Source organism: Spea bombifrons, chromosome 2, assembly GCF_027358695.1.
Source record: "Spea bombifrons isolate aSpeBom1 chromosome 2, aSpeBom1.2.pri, whole genome shotgun sequence".
Taxonomy (NCBI): domain Eukaryota; kingdom Metazoa; phylum Chordata; class Amphibia; order Anura; family Pelobatidae; genus Spea; species Spea bombifrons.
In genome coordinates this window covers 103,928,630-103,948,452 of record NC_071088.1, presented here as the reverse complement: position 1 = coordinate 103,948,452, position 19,823 = coordinate 103,928,630, and the positions used below count along the sequence as shown (strand labels likewise).

The window sequence follows — 19,823 nt, the reverse complement described above, 5'->3', positions numbered from 1 at the left end:
TAAGATTTGAAATAAACTCTGGATGTTGTGTGAGAAAAAAACCTGATCTTTCTTAAACTGTGCGGGGGAAAAAAAACACCCTTTCAGTGCTGGCACTATGAACATGAAATTACATGAGGTGTTATAGAGCCAAGTCGTACTTAACTATATTGCATATTTTGCGTTTGAAATGGCTTAGTTTAAAATGGTGCCTACCTGACATTAGGTTTTGATTATTAGTTCTAGGAAAGTCCCAATATATATATATATATATATATATATATATATTCCCCATTTAACATGCTACTGCTGTAGGTAAGATGACAGGGCTCAACGATGGCAAAGAAAGGGAAAAAATATTAAAGTCACATCATAGGACCATGCTGAGCCTTTAATACACTTTTCGTGTTTGCACCTCATGGTGTCTTTTTGCTGTACTAGCTTACATTATTTAGTGGTCTTCAGAGAGCAAACATCTTTGCTGTATACTCTGATAAATTTTAAGGCAAACCTAAAAAACTATAGGATAGCAATTACCTATTTCGCTGTCTCCTACTGCCATACTTCAGAGAATGATTAAGCTGCACAGCTGTCACTATATGGCTTCTTATGTGTACTGACATGCATATGGGGACACCGAGCGTTTCTTTGTCATAGATGTATTTATTCTTGATCTCAGAGAATTACATATATAGGTACGCATTTATCTCAGTTGAACCGAGACTACGCGCATAGAGAATAAAAAGAAACAAAATAAGTTTGTAAAAACAAAGACACATCCTGGCAAAGTGGATTTTTATTTAAAACAATGAATCTTTTTTTTTCTGTATTAGGTAAAGATTTAACGGTAATGCTCTCTTACTTAAACATGGCAACTAGATTCCACATATATTAGCTAAATAAAGAAAAAGGATACACAGGACCAATATTGGTCCAAGAGAATACATAGTTGACATTGAGACCTTTTATTAAGAAGCACAGACAAAGGTGAAGTTCTGCAGAAGCTTTGAGGAACTTACAGTTGTCTTCATTAAATTATGTGATCCATTTTGATTAGTCATATAAACCAGCTATAGTTCCAGTGTTGTTAACTGCTTTACTATATTAGCCTTTATTTATTGATATTTTTTCAATACCAATAGGGGAGGGCTGTCACCTTCTGGCCAGGGGGGCAGTAAAGCCAAGTGCCCCATCGAGCCTTTGCCCCCACCCCAGTAAATAACATACGGACAAGCATGCATACACTCTCATAAATTTACACGCTCATGCTAACACACACATCTTTGCATACACACTAACACATACTTCTAGACTAATAAAAATGCAGTGATACATCTCAATATGTATTTTTATACTCCATTATATAACATGAATCTTAACTTTGAATTATTAGATTAGCTTAATCTTATCTTTATATTTTTAGATTAGTTTAGGAAAGGCTTTTTCCCATACCTGGGAACTCTCCAGGAAAAGCGCGGCTCCTCTGGTTCTCTTGGTCAACACCCGAAAACTCCAGGGTTGCAGGAGTGGGATTTTGATATGCCCCACTACAATCCCATTTCCCCTTTAAATGGGGGTGTTTCCCACGATGTCAGCGGGAACGCCCCCAACATCAGCGGGAACACCCCCAACATCAGCGGGAACACCCCCAACTTCAGTGGGAACTCCCCCAACATCATCAGAAACAACCATCGACATCAGTGGTCAGGTATGCTTATTCCCTTGTTGCTGAAGGAGAAAGGAATCCAGTTATATTAGGGGATCGTCCCAGTTTAGAATATAAAGGCAATATATATGTAAGAGCATTCGAGGTACATTACATTTTGTTCACATTTTGTTTTTTTAGCAACATCCTTAGGTACGGAAATAGTTAACAAGCTAAGATGTTTTATTAAATCAAACAAACAAAATAAGAAAAAATCCTCTCAAAATATTCTTACTCATAAGAACAGTGAGAGAGTGTATAAATAAAAAAAAGGTTTAGTCCTTTATTGCTAATTCCAATAGTAAAAATAGTAAATTCTTCCATGACACAGGACAAAAAAACTAATTAAAAAAACCTCAATAGAGTAGTGGTCAGTAGTGTCCACTATTCTATTGAGCTTTTTTTATTTCTTGTTTGTTTGATCTAATTGACAGCCTGAGGCACCGTACCCAGAAGGCCGCAATTACTATTTTAGTGGGGTTGCTACACTCCATTATAAGACATAAACATTTGATATTGCGGGTTTTGAAGCAAGAATAATAGATCAAAAGTTTATATAAACAAAGCTTGTGGTATTATCTGTATTGCTATCGCTATATGTTCAAGTCCCCTACTGGGATGAAAGGTATGCAGAGGAGTGAGTTTGATGGTTTAACAATGGAAAAACGTGTGTAATTTAAATGGTTTAACCACGGAAAAAAGAGTGTTATATGTGTTGTTATGTCTGTATCAAGTGTATGTATGATTGAAACAGCTCCTGTATAAAAAGTCTTTGAAACTTGTGTTCAGAGCCCATTCCAGAGACAACTTGTCTATGTACAGTTGTGAATAGTCCTTAACAAGGCGCCTTGTTTAAGATATTATCCAGTAAACACCAATATTTTTTGAACGATTTTCAGGTTCACCTTTACAACAGTCATGCTAATACATACTCCTTGTAACACACACTTACACATACATCCTAACACACACATTCACACACGCATGCTAACACACAGTCTTATACATACACAACGATGCTAACACACATATAGTTAGATGCCAACACATACACACTTACACATTCATACATTTCCACTCTAATATACAAACCTACATCGTCCCTCCTATACCCTCTTGTGGTAACAACATGGCCTTAAAGAAATGTTCTGGTGCTTAGTTTGAGTGTGTACGTATAAGTGCGTGTTAGTGTGAGAGTAAGTGTGTTAGTATGTATGTTAGATAATGGGGCCATAGAACTTTACCTACCTATCAGCCCTTGCCATCTTTATAAGGTTTTATCACAACTATATTCAATCATTAATACTACCTATAGCTTGTGTTATTTTATTGGCCAATGTTAATGTTTTGAGATACTATTTTATCTTAGGGAAGTTGAGACTTAGAGCAAAGGGTGGCATTACTAGCACATAAATTAGCACAATAAATACTTCACTCAATGTTGTGACTTATATAGTGTTGGAAATATTTATTATACAGGGTTTTTTATTTCTTTTAAATCAAAAAAAGAACATCTCACATTACTAATGGTAACCCCAATGTTCAAAACTATTGGAATACCTGGATTTAGTATTAAAACAGTTTTTTTGTTTTTTTTTAACTTAATTTGACACTGTGAATTCTATGGATTTCTGTACACGTAAGGTATCGAACCCTTTAGATTAATATGTTTTCATTCCTATGTACTTTGGAGCTTTGTGTAACTTGTGTTCCAGTTTAAATTGATTAATGTCTATTTTCATTAAATACTGGCTATGCAGGAGTTTCCTGGAACAGAGGCAACTAAGGATTTCTTGTGTAAACTCCATTGTTTCCAGTGAGTTAATTCCTCTGGGTTGCCATAGGAAGGAAAGATCTTAATTGTCAGAGCAGTAACTTTATTGCTTTATGGAGAATAGCTTCCCTGGAATTTACTTGATAATGAAATAATAATATTGGTTCAATTAGTTTTCTTTCTGTTCAGATTCTCTGCTGATTATCTTGGGAAGACAAAATTAATATGATCAAGTTATTGCTCAAACACAGTTTTAACAACCTATATTCCTTAAACTTGCCCATTATAGAGCTCAAAAAAGGCTGTAAAATAATTATAATACAGGCTTTACCTGTTAGAAAAGGTAATGGTATAGACTAGATCAGAGTTTAATGTATATACTACATCAGATCCACACTTGACAGTGACCAAGCAATGAGCAACAAAGAGGAATGTATGCAAGAGAAAGTGAGCTTTGGTAATTAATTAAAGGGTGTTTTCTCTTAATCTTTAAAGAGAACTATTGGGTATATCTCAATGTTTCTGTAACTAAGGTTTCTTTAATAATTTTCTTAAGAGCAAACACAGAAAATGTGACTACATGTAAAAGGGCATATAAAGATAGAAGTGAAGGGAACTATTGCTATTCTACAGGTTAAGATTTGCCTTAAAATTCATTAGATAATAGGGCAAAGATGTGTGCTCTCTGAACACACACTAAATAATGTAAGACAATATAGCGAAAAGACACCATGAGGTGCGAACAAGAAAAATGTATTAAACGCTCAGCATGGGCCCGTCATGCAATTTTCTTTTGCCTTGTTTTGCCTTTATTTACCATGTTTGTGATGTGTTATCTAACTTACATTAGAAACATGTTAGAAGGTAAAAGTACACAGTATATATTGGGCATTTCCTAGTAATCATTCAACATGGACTTAATCATATGATGCCATCTTCCCAAAAATCTTGGCATGGAAATAGTTAAACTACTAGCTTTTGACATGGGGTGTCTAGTTTTGAAAAATATATAGTTTTATTGAACAGCTTCAAATATCTCCCAAATAAGACATAGGGACAGGATTACCAGATTTGGAAAACACATTGGGTATTTCTAAACTCAGAATATTAGAATCTATTTATTAGGTTTTTTTATTAGATTTTGTAGATGAGTAACAGATATTTTAAATAATAGTTAGAAAAAGTGCTTTTTCAATTTTTCAACATATTTTATTATTTTTTATAGGAAATTAGATGATATGATCAAAATAATGATATCTAAAGAAAGTCCTTCTTGTCATAAAAAACAATATATTACTTTGTGTGTACACTAAATGAGAAAGAATAAAATTACAGCTAAATATCAGCACTGCAAAAATGTTAAAACAACCCAGTTAAACCATCCCGTTAAAAAGCTTGTTGACTCATTTATGTTTTAATAAAATGATCTGTACCAGTGATTAGACATTTCAGAAGACACGTTAGCATTGTCATGTACATACAATAAATTGATTATTTTAAGACATTAAATATATTTTAATGAGAGGTACAATTATATTAGTTGAGAAAAATGTAATATACACACAGCACCGGGTGTAGATTCAGCAGCACCACACATCTATAGAGTCTCAATCTAGAAAAAGTACCAATATACAGCAAACAGAGTGGTAGAGTGCGCTACCAGATTGCACTTTATAATCACACCTAAAGTATTATACTTAACTATCATTAACACATCCGATGCAGTTCAGAAATATATATATATATATATATATATATATATAAAACAAAGAAATACAGGGAATCTCATGGCACAATAAACTTTACAACACGATCTGTGTAAAAGGAAATTCAGGTGTTCACTGATACTGTTTAGAGCAGCTTACTGCTTGTTTGTGTTGCTCCAGGACCCTTTGGTCACTGTTATCCCTTCTTCCAAAAAAGTATCTCGGATAAGAGAAGAGATGAACTATCAATTAAAAGGTAATACTTTGATTCAATATAAAAAATTTGACATAAAAATTTGTGTTCGGAATTACCTTCCTTTCACTTAAGACATAACAGACTTAATAGATTCAATGAAGAATTCCTTTCAAGGACATAGTGTGGTGATATTGCAGCAGGAGAGTCACTCAGTGGACACCAGACATTCAGACAGCTTGAATGTCTGGGTTGTGAAATAGGATGTAATTCATAGCTATACGATGTAGAAGAAACTTCGGAGAAGAATGTAAAATCAGGCAATTTTATGTACTCTTTTTTTCTCAATTACATGCAACTAAGCAAGCAGTCTTTCCTCGTGCTTCCCACCTGCTGCTAGTTTTAAATAATACTAACCTTGCAATTCCTTCCATTTTCTGTTCCTTACAGTTTTTCTTTTGTCTTAAAGCAATTAATATTTCTCACATCTTCATTCTATGTTAGTTTTGCTCATTACCACCTTTTTTCAAGCTTAACCTTCTTCGTGAAAAAATGACTATGACTGAAGGATCATGGATCCAAATAACCAAACAGCATTTTTTTTCATAACACAGCAGAACATTAAATCAAAAACCTAAAGATTGTAGTTTTTCAGCTATATTATTGTTCCATTATTGTATTTACATGGATACAGTATACATTGCTTAAATATTTCTGCTTATTTGTGCTTCCTGTACATATTGTTATGGTTGTGAGAATATCATTTTTTGTGCTGTCAGGTTTGCTTCTAGTAGCGAATGTAGTTTTTCTACGCTTATGCCTTGGGACCTTGTATTAATGCGCACTCCACATTGGCAAACAATAAAACAGCTAGTTACAGTCATGTAGTGCAGATTACACACTGGACACACTATCTGGTTTGCCTGATTCAGCCCAACTACAGAATCAAGGCATACTTCCTCAAACCGATGAATGTTTTCCATTTGCACAACCATAGCTTGTTCTACTACAAGGACTTCACGTTAGATTTCTTCTAGAGTTGATAGCTCATCTGGATCCCAAGGGCATGTGAGAAAGTCCCCTTTCTCCAGAGGGATGGAATTCCGCCATTGTCAGACTGCATTGCTTTGCATTCTTTCTCCATAACTTCTTGCACCAAGACAGATTCACCATTTCCAGAATGTAGCTTCTCTCCTACCTGACGGAACTTGTCAAGGAGCTTAGACCTTCAGGCTTTCAAAACACCTCTTCCAGTACGTCTCTTTCCATGGAGGGGTAGTTCCCTTGTATAAAACGCGATGTCTCATCGCCGCCTCCATTTCACACAAACACGACCTCTCAAAAGTGTACCGTTATGACTGTTTTTTACATGTCCTAACACAACCTACCTTCAGTTAACTCATGCTGTTGAGTCTTCTCACTTAGATGCCGATTGTCCAGGTGAGTTTAAAGTGATTCACCATGTTCATGTGAGGTTGCACATCCACACATGCTTAAACTGTATATTTGCTAACATATGAACTGTTTATGAATGATTTGGTGTTTCAGGTGAGGGCAAAAAAATGTGAATGAAAACTTGTTTTCCTTTGTCTGAAACTCACAAATTAAAATTGAATTAATCTCATCCCCCCAAATGTACCTGTAGAGCTGTAAATAAAAATAAAGAAATGATGTCCACATTGTGATTTTTTTACCTAGGTGGATAAGGACCAATATTTTTTCCCTTATAATGAAATAAAATGAGGGGATCTAGGCTCCAGTGGGTTGGGGGGCTTAAGTTATAATAAAAATATCCTATACCTACCATACATAGAATGGAAGAGTGAGAGCGAAGGCCGGAATGGGTCCAGTGATTCCCTCCTACCTCCTATTATGTGTCCAGTGGGTTAAAAGGTTACACATTTACCTTTTGGGAACATCTATATTTCTCTCTTCCCCTCGAACCACAGGGCAGGGCAGGGCATAGAGGGAAAGAACAGGAAATTAGAAAGGGTCCATATTATGTTTTGGCATCAGATAATGTCCCACCTAATATACTGTAAGGCCTGGGCACTTCACATGGTGACATGAAACGGGGCTGATGTCAAAGGGCACATAATTCATGTTCAAGAGTGTCCCATTTATATCAGGACAATTGACAACAACTATATTACATATGTCAGACATTAAAAAATAGGTACTTAACTGCCGCTAAACAGACCCATCAGCCATTGCACTTCAAGACACTTGTATGCTGCACATCTTGTGCCAGTGGCACACAAGCCTGTGCAACATGGAGGGAAATGATATGAGGGTAGTAAAGCAAGAGAAAAGGTAGTAGGCCAATCAGAGTGCATTCTGTGACCTAAAGCCTTCATACCCTACTTACCTGCCAGCAGTTGGACATCAGAGGAGAGGGACTGGCTGTGCATTGGTTTAATCAGATAATAATATATAACATACCTGCTGTAGAGCTGTCTCCTCATTTCTAGTGTATGACAGTCCATCACAAGACATGTGAGGGCATGCAAGCTGAATGAAATCCTATTTTAAATTAACCCCCCCATATACTAAAACAAATAAATAAATAGTAATATAGAATTTTTAAAAAGTACCTAAGTATATATCCCTCATCTTTAGATGTAGAATCATATACATTTTAATGATTTTCAAGGTCCTTTTTTGGACCAGCACAGTAATATGCAGTAAAATATTTTTATTGCATATACAGAATCTTAAAGTTTAAATAGAAGAATTTCAAGTTTTATATAAGCAATATGCAACAAAGGAAAACTTTGTCTCACTCTTACTTCTACATTTGAAGGTGCCAAATACTTTTCACTGTTGTGCCTGACAATTTCCTTTTGTTCCAAAGCTGCCTCATTTTCACCAGACAACTTCATATCAATTTAAGTATAAAGGATAGAGACTACTGATCAGGTTGTTAAACTTTGATAATAAACCTGTCATAACTGGCATATGCTTTCAAACGGGAGACATTCAAGGGACGTGGAGGTAGTAAAACATTTATTATAAAATACTATACTACTGTGAACAATTACTTAAGGATGAAGAGAAGACCAAGCACCACAGGTTGGGAAAACCAACTGTTCTTCACATCTTTGCTGCTTAATCTTAAAGGAATGAGATACTGTTTTGAGACACACAAGCTGCAAGATCCCAAGCACTAACATAAGAATGTAAAAGAAAAAATATAGGAGGCATTTGGACTCTCAAATATGAATAGAAAAGCTATGTAGGAATGAATCAATCATATGTGACAAGGTGTCAAGACCAACTGTTTCCAGGACCTGCTAATGTAATAGCAGTTACAAACCACGTGGGTAAAATTGAACAGGTGTAAACCTAATGTCATAAATTTGCCCTAAGGTCTTGGTTATAGTTCAGAATTTAGCAATACCATCATTAGCATGGAGGTAATTGAATACATTTTTTTCCATATATTATTAAGTATAATGGTTTAGCTTTTCTTTATCCCATAAAGCTAGCTGATCGTCACCCCGTGAAAATACATCATACAGTATATCAGACGCTTAATAAGAACATACAAAGATTTGATTTAAAAATGTTGAAAAGAAAAGTCAAGTGAAACAAAAATGTGATTTTGTTTGAAATACAGTTCTTGCTAGTACCATATGTACAATATGCAGGTCTAACATAGTATATGTATGTAACTATCTACTGTACATATCTACCTCTTAGATAAGCTCTGCTTAGCAAATGACTAAGCAGTGTGTCCATGTCTTATACCACATGTCAAACTACACATGTATAGTAAGTTTTACTCTACATAATATGAGAAAGTTGCAACCCATAGCCATATAGCTCTTCCTATATAGTTAATCAACCAGTGTCTGTCTTAAGGCATGGGGTTCATTAAACCATATGTGCTTTTAATCAGATTTTTTCCCATTTCCATTGGACTGTTACAGTTATATTATTTAATCAGGAGAAACTCAAACCTTGGATTTTTCGGTGTACTTGATGGCCAACAATGGAAAACTGACCTCAAGAGTAGTTCCTTTCCACTATTTCTGGAGATGGCCATTTTTTTGTGTCTCCAAGCTCCAGTGCTGGCAACCAGATCTATTTTGTGTTGTATTTTGTTATCTAACCAGCATTACCTCAAGACCTGGCAGATCTCATACTCTAATTATTCTCATATATTATCTTGCGTTATCTGGATGTTTCCCAGCCTATGTCTTAGCTTGTTCACTAGAGTTCATCTGAGTGCCTTTACTGTTCTTCTACATTATATCTCTATACGCATCATTAGATCATGTAAAAACGTACAAGCTTGCAATGAAACATGTTTATATAATTTCCACACCACAAAAAAAAATAAACAATGATGTTAAAACCTACTTGGATGGCGTTGTTGTCACAGGAAGCATTCAGTATCTCATGTAATGGTAAGTCTTGCCCCTAAATGGGAAGAATTGAAAAAAATATTAGAAAGCTAAAGACATATTTATTCCAGTTTTGGTACCACCATGGGATAATTCCAAATTAATTTAACTAATTAGCAAAAACAGAATTATTAATCCAGATTATCAATGCAAGAATAATTATATATATATATATATATATATATATATATATATATATATATATATATATATATATATATATATATAAATATATATATATATATATATATAAATATATATATATATATATATATATATATATATATATATATATATATATACCATCATTTAAATAAAGGCTAGTTATACTTTCAAGTACCTTTTCTAATCTTTTCAAGTCTTTAATGTGTAATAGTTTTTTTTATATTTTTATATTTCTTAAACAAACAGTGTCATTGACAATACATTTTGTTATCTGGTCATTGAAAGTGTTCAAACCTATAACCGTTATTGTATAACATAATATGCATTTGTGTTAGTCCTCCAAGAGCCGATATGTTCTGTAGGAGTTTTCATTTCACTTCAAGTAGATAAGAGTACGGCAAATGCAGCTTTAAAGCTGTTGCCACCTTTTCATCACTTTTTGTAATCCATGGAATGAATGGTTACAATCTCCCTTTCAATCTGATTCTCACTATGCAGCATCGAATGGGAAAAAAAATCGCCCATCATCACTACTGTCATTTACTGTGAGATTTTTACATTTGTAAATCTGTCTCTATATGGGTCCTGAAGTTGCAAGTAAGAATCAAACTGGAAGACGTAAGAGGTATAAATTTCAATCTGTATCTGAATCTCATCAAAAAAGACACCTAATAAAACATATACAAGAGATGCTCACTGTATACTTATATACACCTCTCTCTCACATCACATACACATAAATAGATCAATTATTGTTAAAGCTACTAAGAAAGTTTTTTTTCCATTAACACGAAATAAACTGAAAATAAAGGGAAATGAAAAAATAACTTTTATTGAGAACAACTTTAGAACTCATCATGGGTTACGAGAAGGGTACAAAATATTTATTTCCTAATGGTAAATTGGGTATTTTATTTGATATCTATGTCATGTGATATTTTGGATAATTTTCCCTGCTCAGTAACCACACGGAGCTCATTCTTTATGGTAATGCTAATGAAGTCTATTCCCCCAGAGACTTTCAATAGCCATAGTGTTCAGTTGGGTAACTGAAAGTGAGCCATTCTATTGTTTAGCACAGGCAGTGCCATAAAAGTCAGATTTATCTTAGCCCAATCTACTAGATCTACGTGTCTAGTAGATTGGGCTAATATAACTAAACTAGAACACATACAATTAAACATGTATCTGCCTAAAAATAGTATATTAGGCAAAAGCTAGAACAATATTCTTCAACACATATTATTATTCTAAAACGAGTAATAACATACTTGGTGGGAGTTCCCCTTTAGAAAAATACATTTTCACAAAAGGATCAGTTTTTCATAAGATAAATAGTTGCAATAATTTATGTCATGTCACACATAAAAGATGTCACAAGTTTTGCAATCACACACAATAAGAAGGATTGTTCGAGCAGCAACTAACACAGAACTAGGACAAAACTCATTAGAGGCTAATTTCTTCTTAGTGTAGGACAATGTACTGGAGATAATGAGAAAAAAAGAAAGAGAAATGGTATCACTGGAACACTCGTGAATATTAACAAGGGGATTTGCATGCAATGACAGAATGGAAGCAAGTTGTCATGTTACATATGAAGGTCACTGTCTGGGAATTCATTTGAGAATGATACGGTCACGTTAAAGAGAAATGTGGCATATGTCATCATATACTATAATGCCCACATAATATGATTTTAAAACAAATTAAGTAAAAAAAAAGTAATATTTTCATTTCACTTGATTCAGTGATATTTCCCCAGCAGTCTGTGATATATTTTTCCTTAGATCCCTTAAATTCTTTTATAATTACTAAATATAGGCATTAAAAGGATACGCCAACCATCATATGAATTTTAATACACATGATTGCTGCATGGTCCCTTTAACTTTTCCTTTGGCAAATGCATGGGCAATTTCAGAAAATCCCCCTATTTGCATTTGCCTCCCCCCCTTAGCTATTTTGTGTGCAGGAGATGTCTTCGGCCAAATATAACCCCCCTGCACGTGATATACTTCACACACCAGACAGCTCCAATACCGGCTGGGCTAATGGTATTCAGACCCCCATGTGCATTTGTGGCAATGTATTTCAATGAGAGTTTTTACCTGCCACCAATTGTTTGCTTCAACCCACCAATCACTGGCAAGGATTGTTGGCTCAAAGCGGAAAAGGGTTAGGTTAACTTCCCCTTTTCTTTCTTTTTGTCCATTTTGAAGAGTACATTAAAGTAAAGTACTCACAGAATACTTTAATATGCATTCATCTGTAGTGGGGCTATCACTTTAAGTATTCTTTATAATATCTGGCACATAAAACCATTGAAGCGTGTAGATCGCAAATACGGTTAAAACAAGAACATCATTCTGTTCTTTGTAAGATAACTAATAAATTGCTACCACAACACAGATAAATATATATATATATATATATATATATATATATATATATATATATATATATATATATTTAGAATAAAATTGTACCGTTTTTGAATATTTAGTATGTCTTTTTTCATGGACTTTCTATAAAAGCATCATTTTCTTTATACTGTGATGTATCAGGATACCGTGATAGGACAGTCTACCTTTAAACAGGTGGAGTGTATTAAAAGAAAGCAACAGATGTGCAAAGTGAAAAAACATCTAATTTGTTCACACTTAGACGACTTGTATTCTCAACTTTTTTTTTTTAATTATATTTATTTTCCTCTATTGGGTAATAAATGAAATGTCCCGTAAAGTCTTGTTATTCTACTCCGGCATTATTTAATTTTCTCAACTTTTCTTACAAGGCGAGACATGCCTCATTTTTGATTTCTAAATCTGGAAAGGTGTCAGATATGCATTTGGCTGTGACATGTTAAGAGAAGTGTAGAGAGTGTGTTACTCAGAGCAGTTATTTCACAAGTACTGCATAATTAATGTTAGAATTGATCCTCGTCATTACACTTCACTTTATTTACAGTCAAACTTTTTAAATTTAGACAAATTCTAAATGCAGTGTGGATGGCATACAATACAGCTAGACAAGACTCTATCTGTCTATCAATCAAGCTCTCTTTCTTCTCTCTCACACATTCCTGCACTCTTTCCTCACTTCTCTCTCATAAGTGTTAACAAATATTTTTTCTTAAAAGATGATTTCTGCTTTCATCAACTCAGTTAGGTATATATATATATATATATATATATATATATATATATATATATATATATATATATGTGTGTGTGTGTGTGTGTGTGTGTGTTTGACAAGTTTCTATTTTATATTAGTAATTGTAAACACCAAAATAAGAAATATTGAATTAATTATTAAACATAAAAGGTACGCATTTTAACATCGCCTTCTGGGAAATGTTTATGAATTACTTGGGATAATTATATTGTCTTGTTACTTAAGGAGTATCATGAGATCTGTTTCAGTAAAGGTATGCCATACACAATGAGCGTACGTCTTCCATAACAGCCAGTCCCTTATGGCATTATTATCATTTATAATGTGTTCATTCCCACTTCATGCTCTCAAGTAGTATAACCGTGTCATATCAAAGCAGACTAAATATCCGATGCGTTGAGGGCTTTATAAGGGTCACTGCTAGACAATAGATGTTTTCATTGAAATTTGTTAAGTGGTTACTTCCACATTTTTTTCTTACATATGCTCTTGTAGTCCGATTTCAATATGAACAGTGGTCCATATGGAGGTTTCAAGACTTTAAATGCATATATAAGGCCAAACATTGTCCCAAATCATGAAGTCATTATGGCCTAAGGGTAATTGTACTGGTATCCAGTGGGGCCAAACTAAACCCTGATTATACATGCTTAGGTACATATGTAAATATGTTATCTTTGCCATCAAACATAATATATGCATTGAGATGAATTGCCCACTGTATTTCAAGTGAGATGTACGTCATTTTTAAACATGGGGCAAATGTTTTAACAGGGGTAATTCCCATCTGTGTATATGTGCAACTGTGTATTGATTGGGGTTTTAATTGGGATTTAAGTGGGGTTTGTTGGAAATTAAGTCACAGGCTATAAATGTAGCTAAAACCCTTAAAAGTAAACCAAAAGCAAAGATATATGTCATGGTTTCGGATATAGATCTTGAAAGCCCTGCAGCCTGTGTCATGTACTCTGACAAGATGCAGTGGCTTAAGAAATGGAATGCAGGAGGTCATAAAAGTATCTCATTCCTCTCGCCCCGAGACAAATTATTAGTAAGACACATCCCTTCAAGCTAGCAATGGCAGTTTTGTGAAAACTGGTAAAAAAATATATATATTTTTTTTCTGCTGCTGTTTAAAATTCACAATTGCTTTGCTTCACCCCATGGAGTAAGAACTGATAAGAGAATATAGATTTTAGATTTTATTTCACCAACTACGTTTATTTATTCACATAGACATACAGCTCTAATAATAATATTGACTTTGCTTTGCTATACCATCAAATTGGACATATGGTTATAAGAGACAATGATATCATGATTACTTTTCCATCACAAGTTATTGAAGGAGTTTGTTTCCCCTTAGTATTATTATTTTTTTTTTTGCCAAAAATTACTGTAAACTCTTCCCGAGTTTCAAAATTTACACTCTAACCTAACAATCTTTGGGCAAGTGGGCAAATTCTCATGCTCATGTAGTCATTGAAAATGATGGTTTTCATATGGCTTGTTGTTACAACCATTCGTCAGCCGCCATCAGCAAAACTTCACTGCGCTATAATCCTTGTGAAGGACTATTAAACGGTCAACATTAGAAAACGTAGGGAAATTAGCAGCCCCTAATTCTTGAAAGTTCCCTCGTATGATAAAGACCATGCACGTTAAATAACAGCAAAACAAACTCCTTTAAGGCTTTATGTGCATCACCAGAGTTAATTAAACATCTGCTGTTAATTTCTGTATAGGTAATAATTATATACATAATCATTAAAAACCGGCAGATGAAAGCATAATAAGCTGGGAAATTATGCTCTCTTAAGAATTGGTATTTTATAAATAAATCACAGACTATTTATGGAAATATAGAGAAAGATAAACAATTGAATCCATAAACAGAATGAGAGGGAATAACTCCCATGAACGTCTATCTCATTGATGTGTTCATAAGAATGAAATAGAGAAAAACAAGATAAAACTTTAAAAGTATATAAATAAATAGAGAATGTCATTTAATAATGTAGAAGATATTTAGGTTTAACGTGTATACACAGTTTTTGATCATTTTTGTTTTTTTAACAATTTTTGTTTTTTTTTTAAATTTTTGTCAGTTTTGTAACCAAATTTTTGTTAATATTTATTTGCCTAAACCCAAAAATGAACCGTTTCATACGTTCATGGAAAGCATGCCATGTATATGTTGACATACTAGGACTTCCTAAATGTTAAATTCTCATTCCTTCCATCATTAAAGTAGACTTTTGGTTGATATGTCTTCCACCACCTTTTCTACTCTTATCTATCCTCCATACGCTTCACATGTACTATGTCTTACACACCTTTTCCATTCCTCTGTGGATCTTAAATGAATGATGGCATAAGGCTGAGGCACATCGGAAGTTAGTTATTACCATACCTACAGTGTCATTTTACTTTACTGAGAGGTTCCAACATAAGTGGCGAGTAAAGTGAGGGACTTTAAACATGCATGGTGTAGGCATATGGGTATCCTGAATCAAAGACAACACCAAAATCTGAGTCTTTACATCAAGTGAAACAGGCAGACCAGATGGGCCAAATGGTTCCATGTGTTTCCATGTTTCTACGTATAAATAGGAGTGCCATTTTCCTCCAACTATTCCAGAACAGGTCTACCTCCTAATCCCTATGCCCGCCCTATAAAACAATTATTACTTGCACTGTGGTGTACACTAAGTGTACTGCAGCGCTGGAGCTTTTTATTTTTTTACAGTGAGAGGCTGGGCCAATATAGTTAGATTTAGGTGACAACAGCTAACACTCTAGAGACTTCTATTTTTCTCATCAATTTAAGCTATACATAACTAGTTTAAGGCAAACACACATCCAATAATTTTTTGGTATCATTTTTATAGGGTTCATTTTCACAGTGGAGGTTATCTATAATGGTCTCTGACCGATCAGCAGCATCATCTGTTGTGCAGAGGAAGCCTGTGCGTATAACTGTGAATGCAAGACTTTTTTCTTTAAAAAAGGTATTCCATGTTCAGTTAATCACGAGACACCTGCCCTGCAGGTAACGGACATGGCTGCCTGTTGTCTTAAGCGACACTACAGATACAGGCTATTGTAAAGAAGAGATCTTAGGGTGCAACCTTGCATGTCTTGGTTGGCTCCTGGCATCCAGTTTGAGAATTAGGTGCCATGTTGTAAGCAATGGTTTTAGAATCTGGTTGGGATTGCGAAAACTTTATGTCAGCATGTGTTATTTGTATGATGTTCAGATATCTAGGTAGACAGGCAAAGTGATTATCATGTATCTGCATGACATATGGCTAGTTCATCAAAGTCAACACGTTCCTATGTATTGATATAAGCATTCAATATGATGAGGGAGAAAAATCTCAGTTCAACTTTGTGTTAATTAGTATTGCTTTCCATGTGATTTAAACAAATAAAACAAGTTAATTAGCTTTTCTCATAACATAAGTGTTGACCGCATTTGCCACACGAGGATTACATGATGCTGCCAATTAGATTTACTTACCACCATGGAAGCTTCATTATTGTTCAATACAGGGAATTCACATATAAAGAACTCCTAGCTAATCTTACTGTAGCTTCTATGCCTTGTCTGATTCTATTTTATTATAATTTTCCATAAAATGCTATTGGTCTTCCTTGAAACCAGCCAATCGTTCGCCAGGACACTGGGCATCTTGATCGACTGAGAGGGCCTAAGCCGGAATACGTCACTGTCTTCAAAAGATTGTTTTTTAAGAATGTACTATTGTGTTGAAAAGTGGTTAATGAGCGACATATACGTATGTTAAACACATATAGATTTCAGATGCAATACTAAAAAATAAATCAGGAACAGCACATTTTAATAACAGCTCAAGCTGGTTTCCTTATCATAACAGCCAATCTTATCATACGTAAAAATAACATTTACCCCACATAACAACCAACATTCTTCATTAAGACTAAGTGACACTTGGAAGTGGTAAAGTTTGCCAAGATTAAGTTAAGCTTCTTGGATCTTCGGCTTTTCCATTTGCCATTATTTCTTTGCTTATTTTTTAGAAATACATTTCTAACATTATATGAAGCAATGGTAATATTTCATGAATGTAGACTGACTGTTGCTCATTGACGTATGTTATTACTTGCACTGTATGATGACATTAAGTGTTCTCAAATGCTGGGGTACGGACGGGTTGGGTTTTTATTACTGTAGGAGGCCGGGCCAATTTTTGTCACTCTGCTGTATTTAGATTTAGGTGGCAACCTTATAAACGGCTAACACTCTGGAAACCTATAATTTTGAAAACAATTTAAGCTATACATAAATCTCTAGTTTAAGGCGAAACAAACATCTGATATATATTTTTTTTTTTTGGTATAATTTTTATAGGGTTTACTTTCACAGGAAGCCTGTGCGTATAACTGTAAATGCAACACTTTCATCAGTAAAAGAGGTATTCCATGTTTAGTTAATCACAAGACACCTGCCCTGCAAGTAACGGACATGGCTGCCAATTGGCTTAAGTTACACTACAGATATAGGGAAAAGAAAAAATGTCGGTGCGCTAAGCTAGTCACAGGCTCAAATAATACAAATGTGTAATACGAGGCCTACCAAACAGGTGTAAGCATGCTGCAAGAAACAGTGTATTGGCTGTACAATGTATACAAGAAACAAAAACTGCCTGCGCTTCTTACCCTAATAAAGTTGGCAACAAATATATAAACATAATATAAATGAGAGGTTTTGGTTATATGAATTGGCCAAAGCATAATTAAGCTCACCCGCCACGTCAAGGCACACTCTCAATAGGGTGAGAACCTACTCTCACCTCCTACATAGTGGGCACACAAAGCAGTTCATACTGCTACCAAAACCTCAGATATAGGCTACTGTGCAGAAAAGATCTTAAGAGTGCAACCTTGTATGACATACATGGTTGGCTCCTGGCATGCAGCTGGCCAATTTAATGCCATGTTGGAAGCGATGGTTTTACAATTTGATCAAGATTACAGAAAACTTTGTCAGCATCTGTATTTGTATGATTTTCAGATATCAAGGTAGACAGGCAAAATGATTTGCTAGCCCTTCATATATCATGTATCTGTATGACATACAGCTTGTTCATCAAAGTCTAACAGTTCCTATCTATCGCTATAAGCATTCAATATGACGAGGGAGAAAAATCTCACGTCTTCTTTGTGTTAATTAGCATTGCTTTCCATGTGACTTAAACAAATAAAACAAGTCAATCAGCTTCCTCATCACATAAGTGTTGATCGCATTTGCCACACGAGGATTACATGATGCTGCCAATTAAATTTACTTACCGCCATGGAAGCTTCATTATTGTTCAATACAGGGAATTCACATATAACGAATCCCCAGCCAATATTCTTGTAGCTTCTATATCTCGTTTGGTTCTATTTTATTAACGTTTTCCATAAGAAGCTATTGTTTTTTTTTTGTTTTTTTTTACCCAGAAGTTCATTCCTATAAATACAATTCTTTCTAGCAGGATGTAGTTTATAATATTTATATAAATAAAGCCTACATTATTCCCTGTGCCGATAGACCAGCAGTGTGTACATAACTCCCAGACACGTAGATATTCACAATAAAAAGACTTACTGTCAGGTGCTTTTCCCAGTAACTTATTTTAAAGATATATATATAATAGTGTTATGATCTAAAGTAGGATTTGGAAAGCTTCTGAGACATAAATAAAATAATCAAGGTTCACTGCAAAACATGTATAATGGAATAGACAGAATTTATATGGCACTGTCTTTGTAGTCATTTCTTTCTCATTTTGGATTATGTGACAATTCCTTGAATGATTTATAAGGTATAGGTTCCCAGCAATTCAATTTCTAGATAACCCGATTTTGTTCAATATAGGGACTTAATGTTTTATAATGCTTTGTATAAAGGGACGCCTACTTTGAAGCGTTTTCATTGCAGGCACCAAGGTGTCTTATTAACCCCTTAAGGACAATGGGCGGTCCCTAAACCCATTGAAAACAATGCATTTTGAGCCCGTACATGTACGGGCTTTGTCATTAAGGGGTTAAAAATATCCGCATCCCTCCCCTTAAAGCTCTAAAATCTGTAAATCACATTTCGTTTGATTGAAATTATATGAGAACCTACCAATGAACCAAGCATATGTATGTATGTATGGTACTGCAAACCAATTATTAAATCGGAATTAATTATTGAATTAAGTAAACAATAATGTTTTGATCACTGCTGTAAAGAACGTTAACTATCAGTGTTTAAATATTTAGCTTGCAAGAGAAGAAAAGATATACTGAAGCAAAAGGGAAAAAAATGCATATTTTGAGCCAGAACACCAGAAGTAAAAGACCTAGATTAATGGACCTTTATGTGTTATACAATGTAGTGACTTCTCTACTGGGTATAAGCATATCTTGAAACTTCCCTATACTGAAGGAGTTGCTTCATGAGGGGGTAGTGAAGTTTCACATCAATCACTTCCCTTTCTAAGTTCTATCCATGTATGCATTCCGTACCTATAAGCCATAATCCTAGGTTTTGCATTGTAAAGCGTAGGGAGAGTGATATGATGGCAAGAGTAACCCCTTTTACAATCTCTGTAGAAGTGTTTCCTTAAGTTAGGAACATTTGCTGGTAGCATCTACTACGAAAAACTATAGTGACTGTAAGCAACAATTATGTGAATTT

General features: G+C 34.5%; 1 protein-coding gene and 1 pseudogene across 3 annotated transcripts in view; both read right to left on the bottom strand.

The window, feature by feature from the left end:
• PCDH9 (protocadherin 9) overlaps positions 1 to 19,823 on the bottom strand; it is an 807,764-nt gene that overhangs the window by 242,362 nt on the left and 545,579 nt on the right. For all 3 annotated transcript variants that reach the window (XM_053455420.1, XM_053455422.1, XM_053455421.1), the window contains exon 4: positions 9,723 to 9,782. In XM_053455420.1, the coding sequence (XP_053311395.1) occupies positions 9,723 to 9,782 (60 nt within the window). The remainder of the gene's footprint in view (positions 1 to 9,722; positions 9,783 to 19,823) is intronic.
• On the bottom strand, positions 6,101 to 6,689 carry LOC128475261 (RPA-interacting protein A-like; annotated as a pseudogene).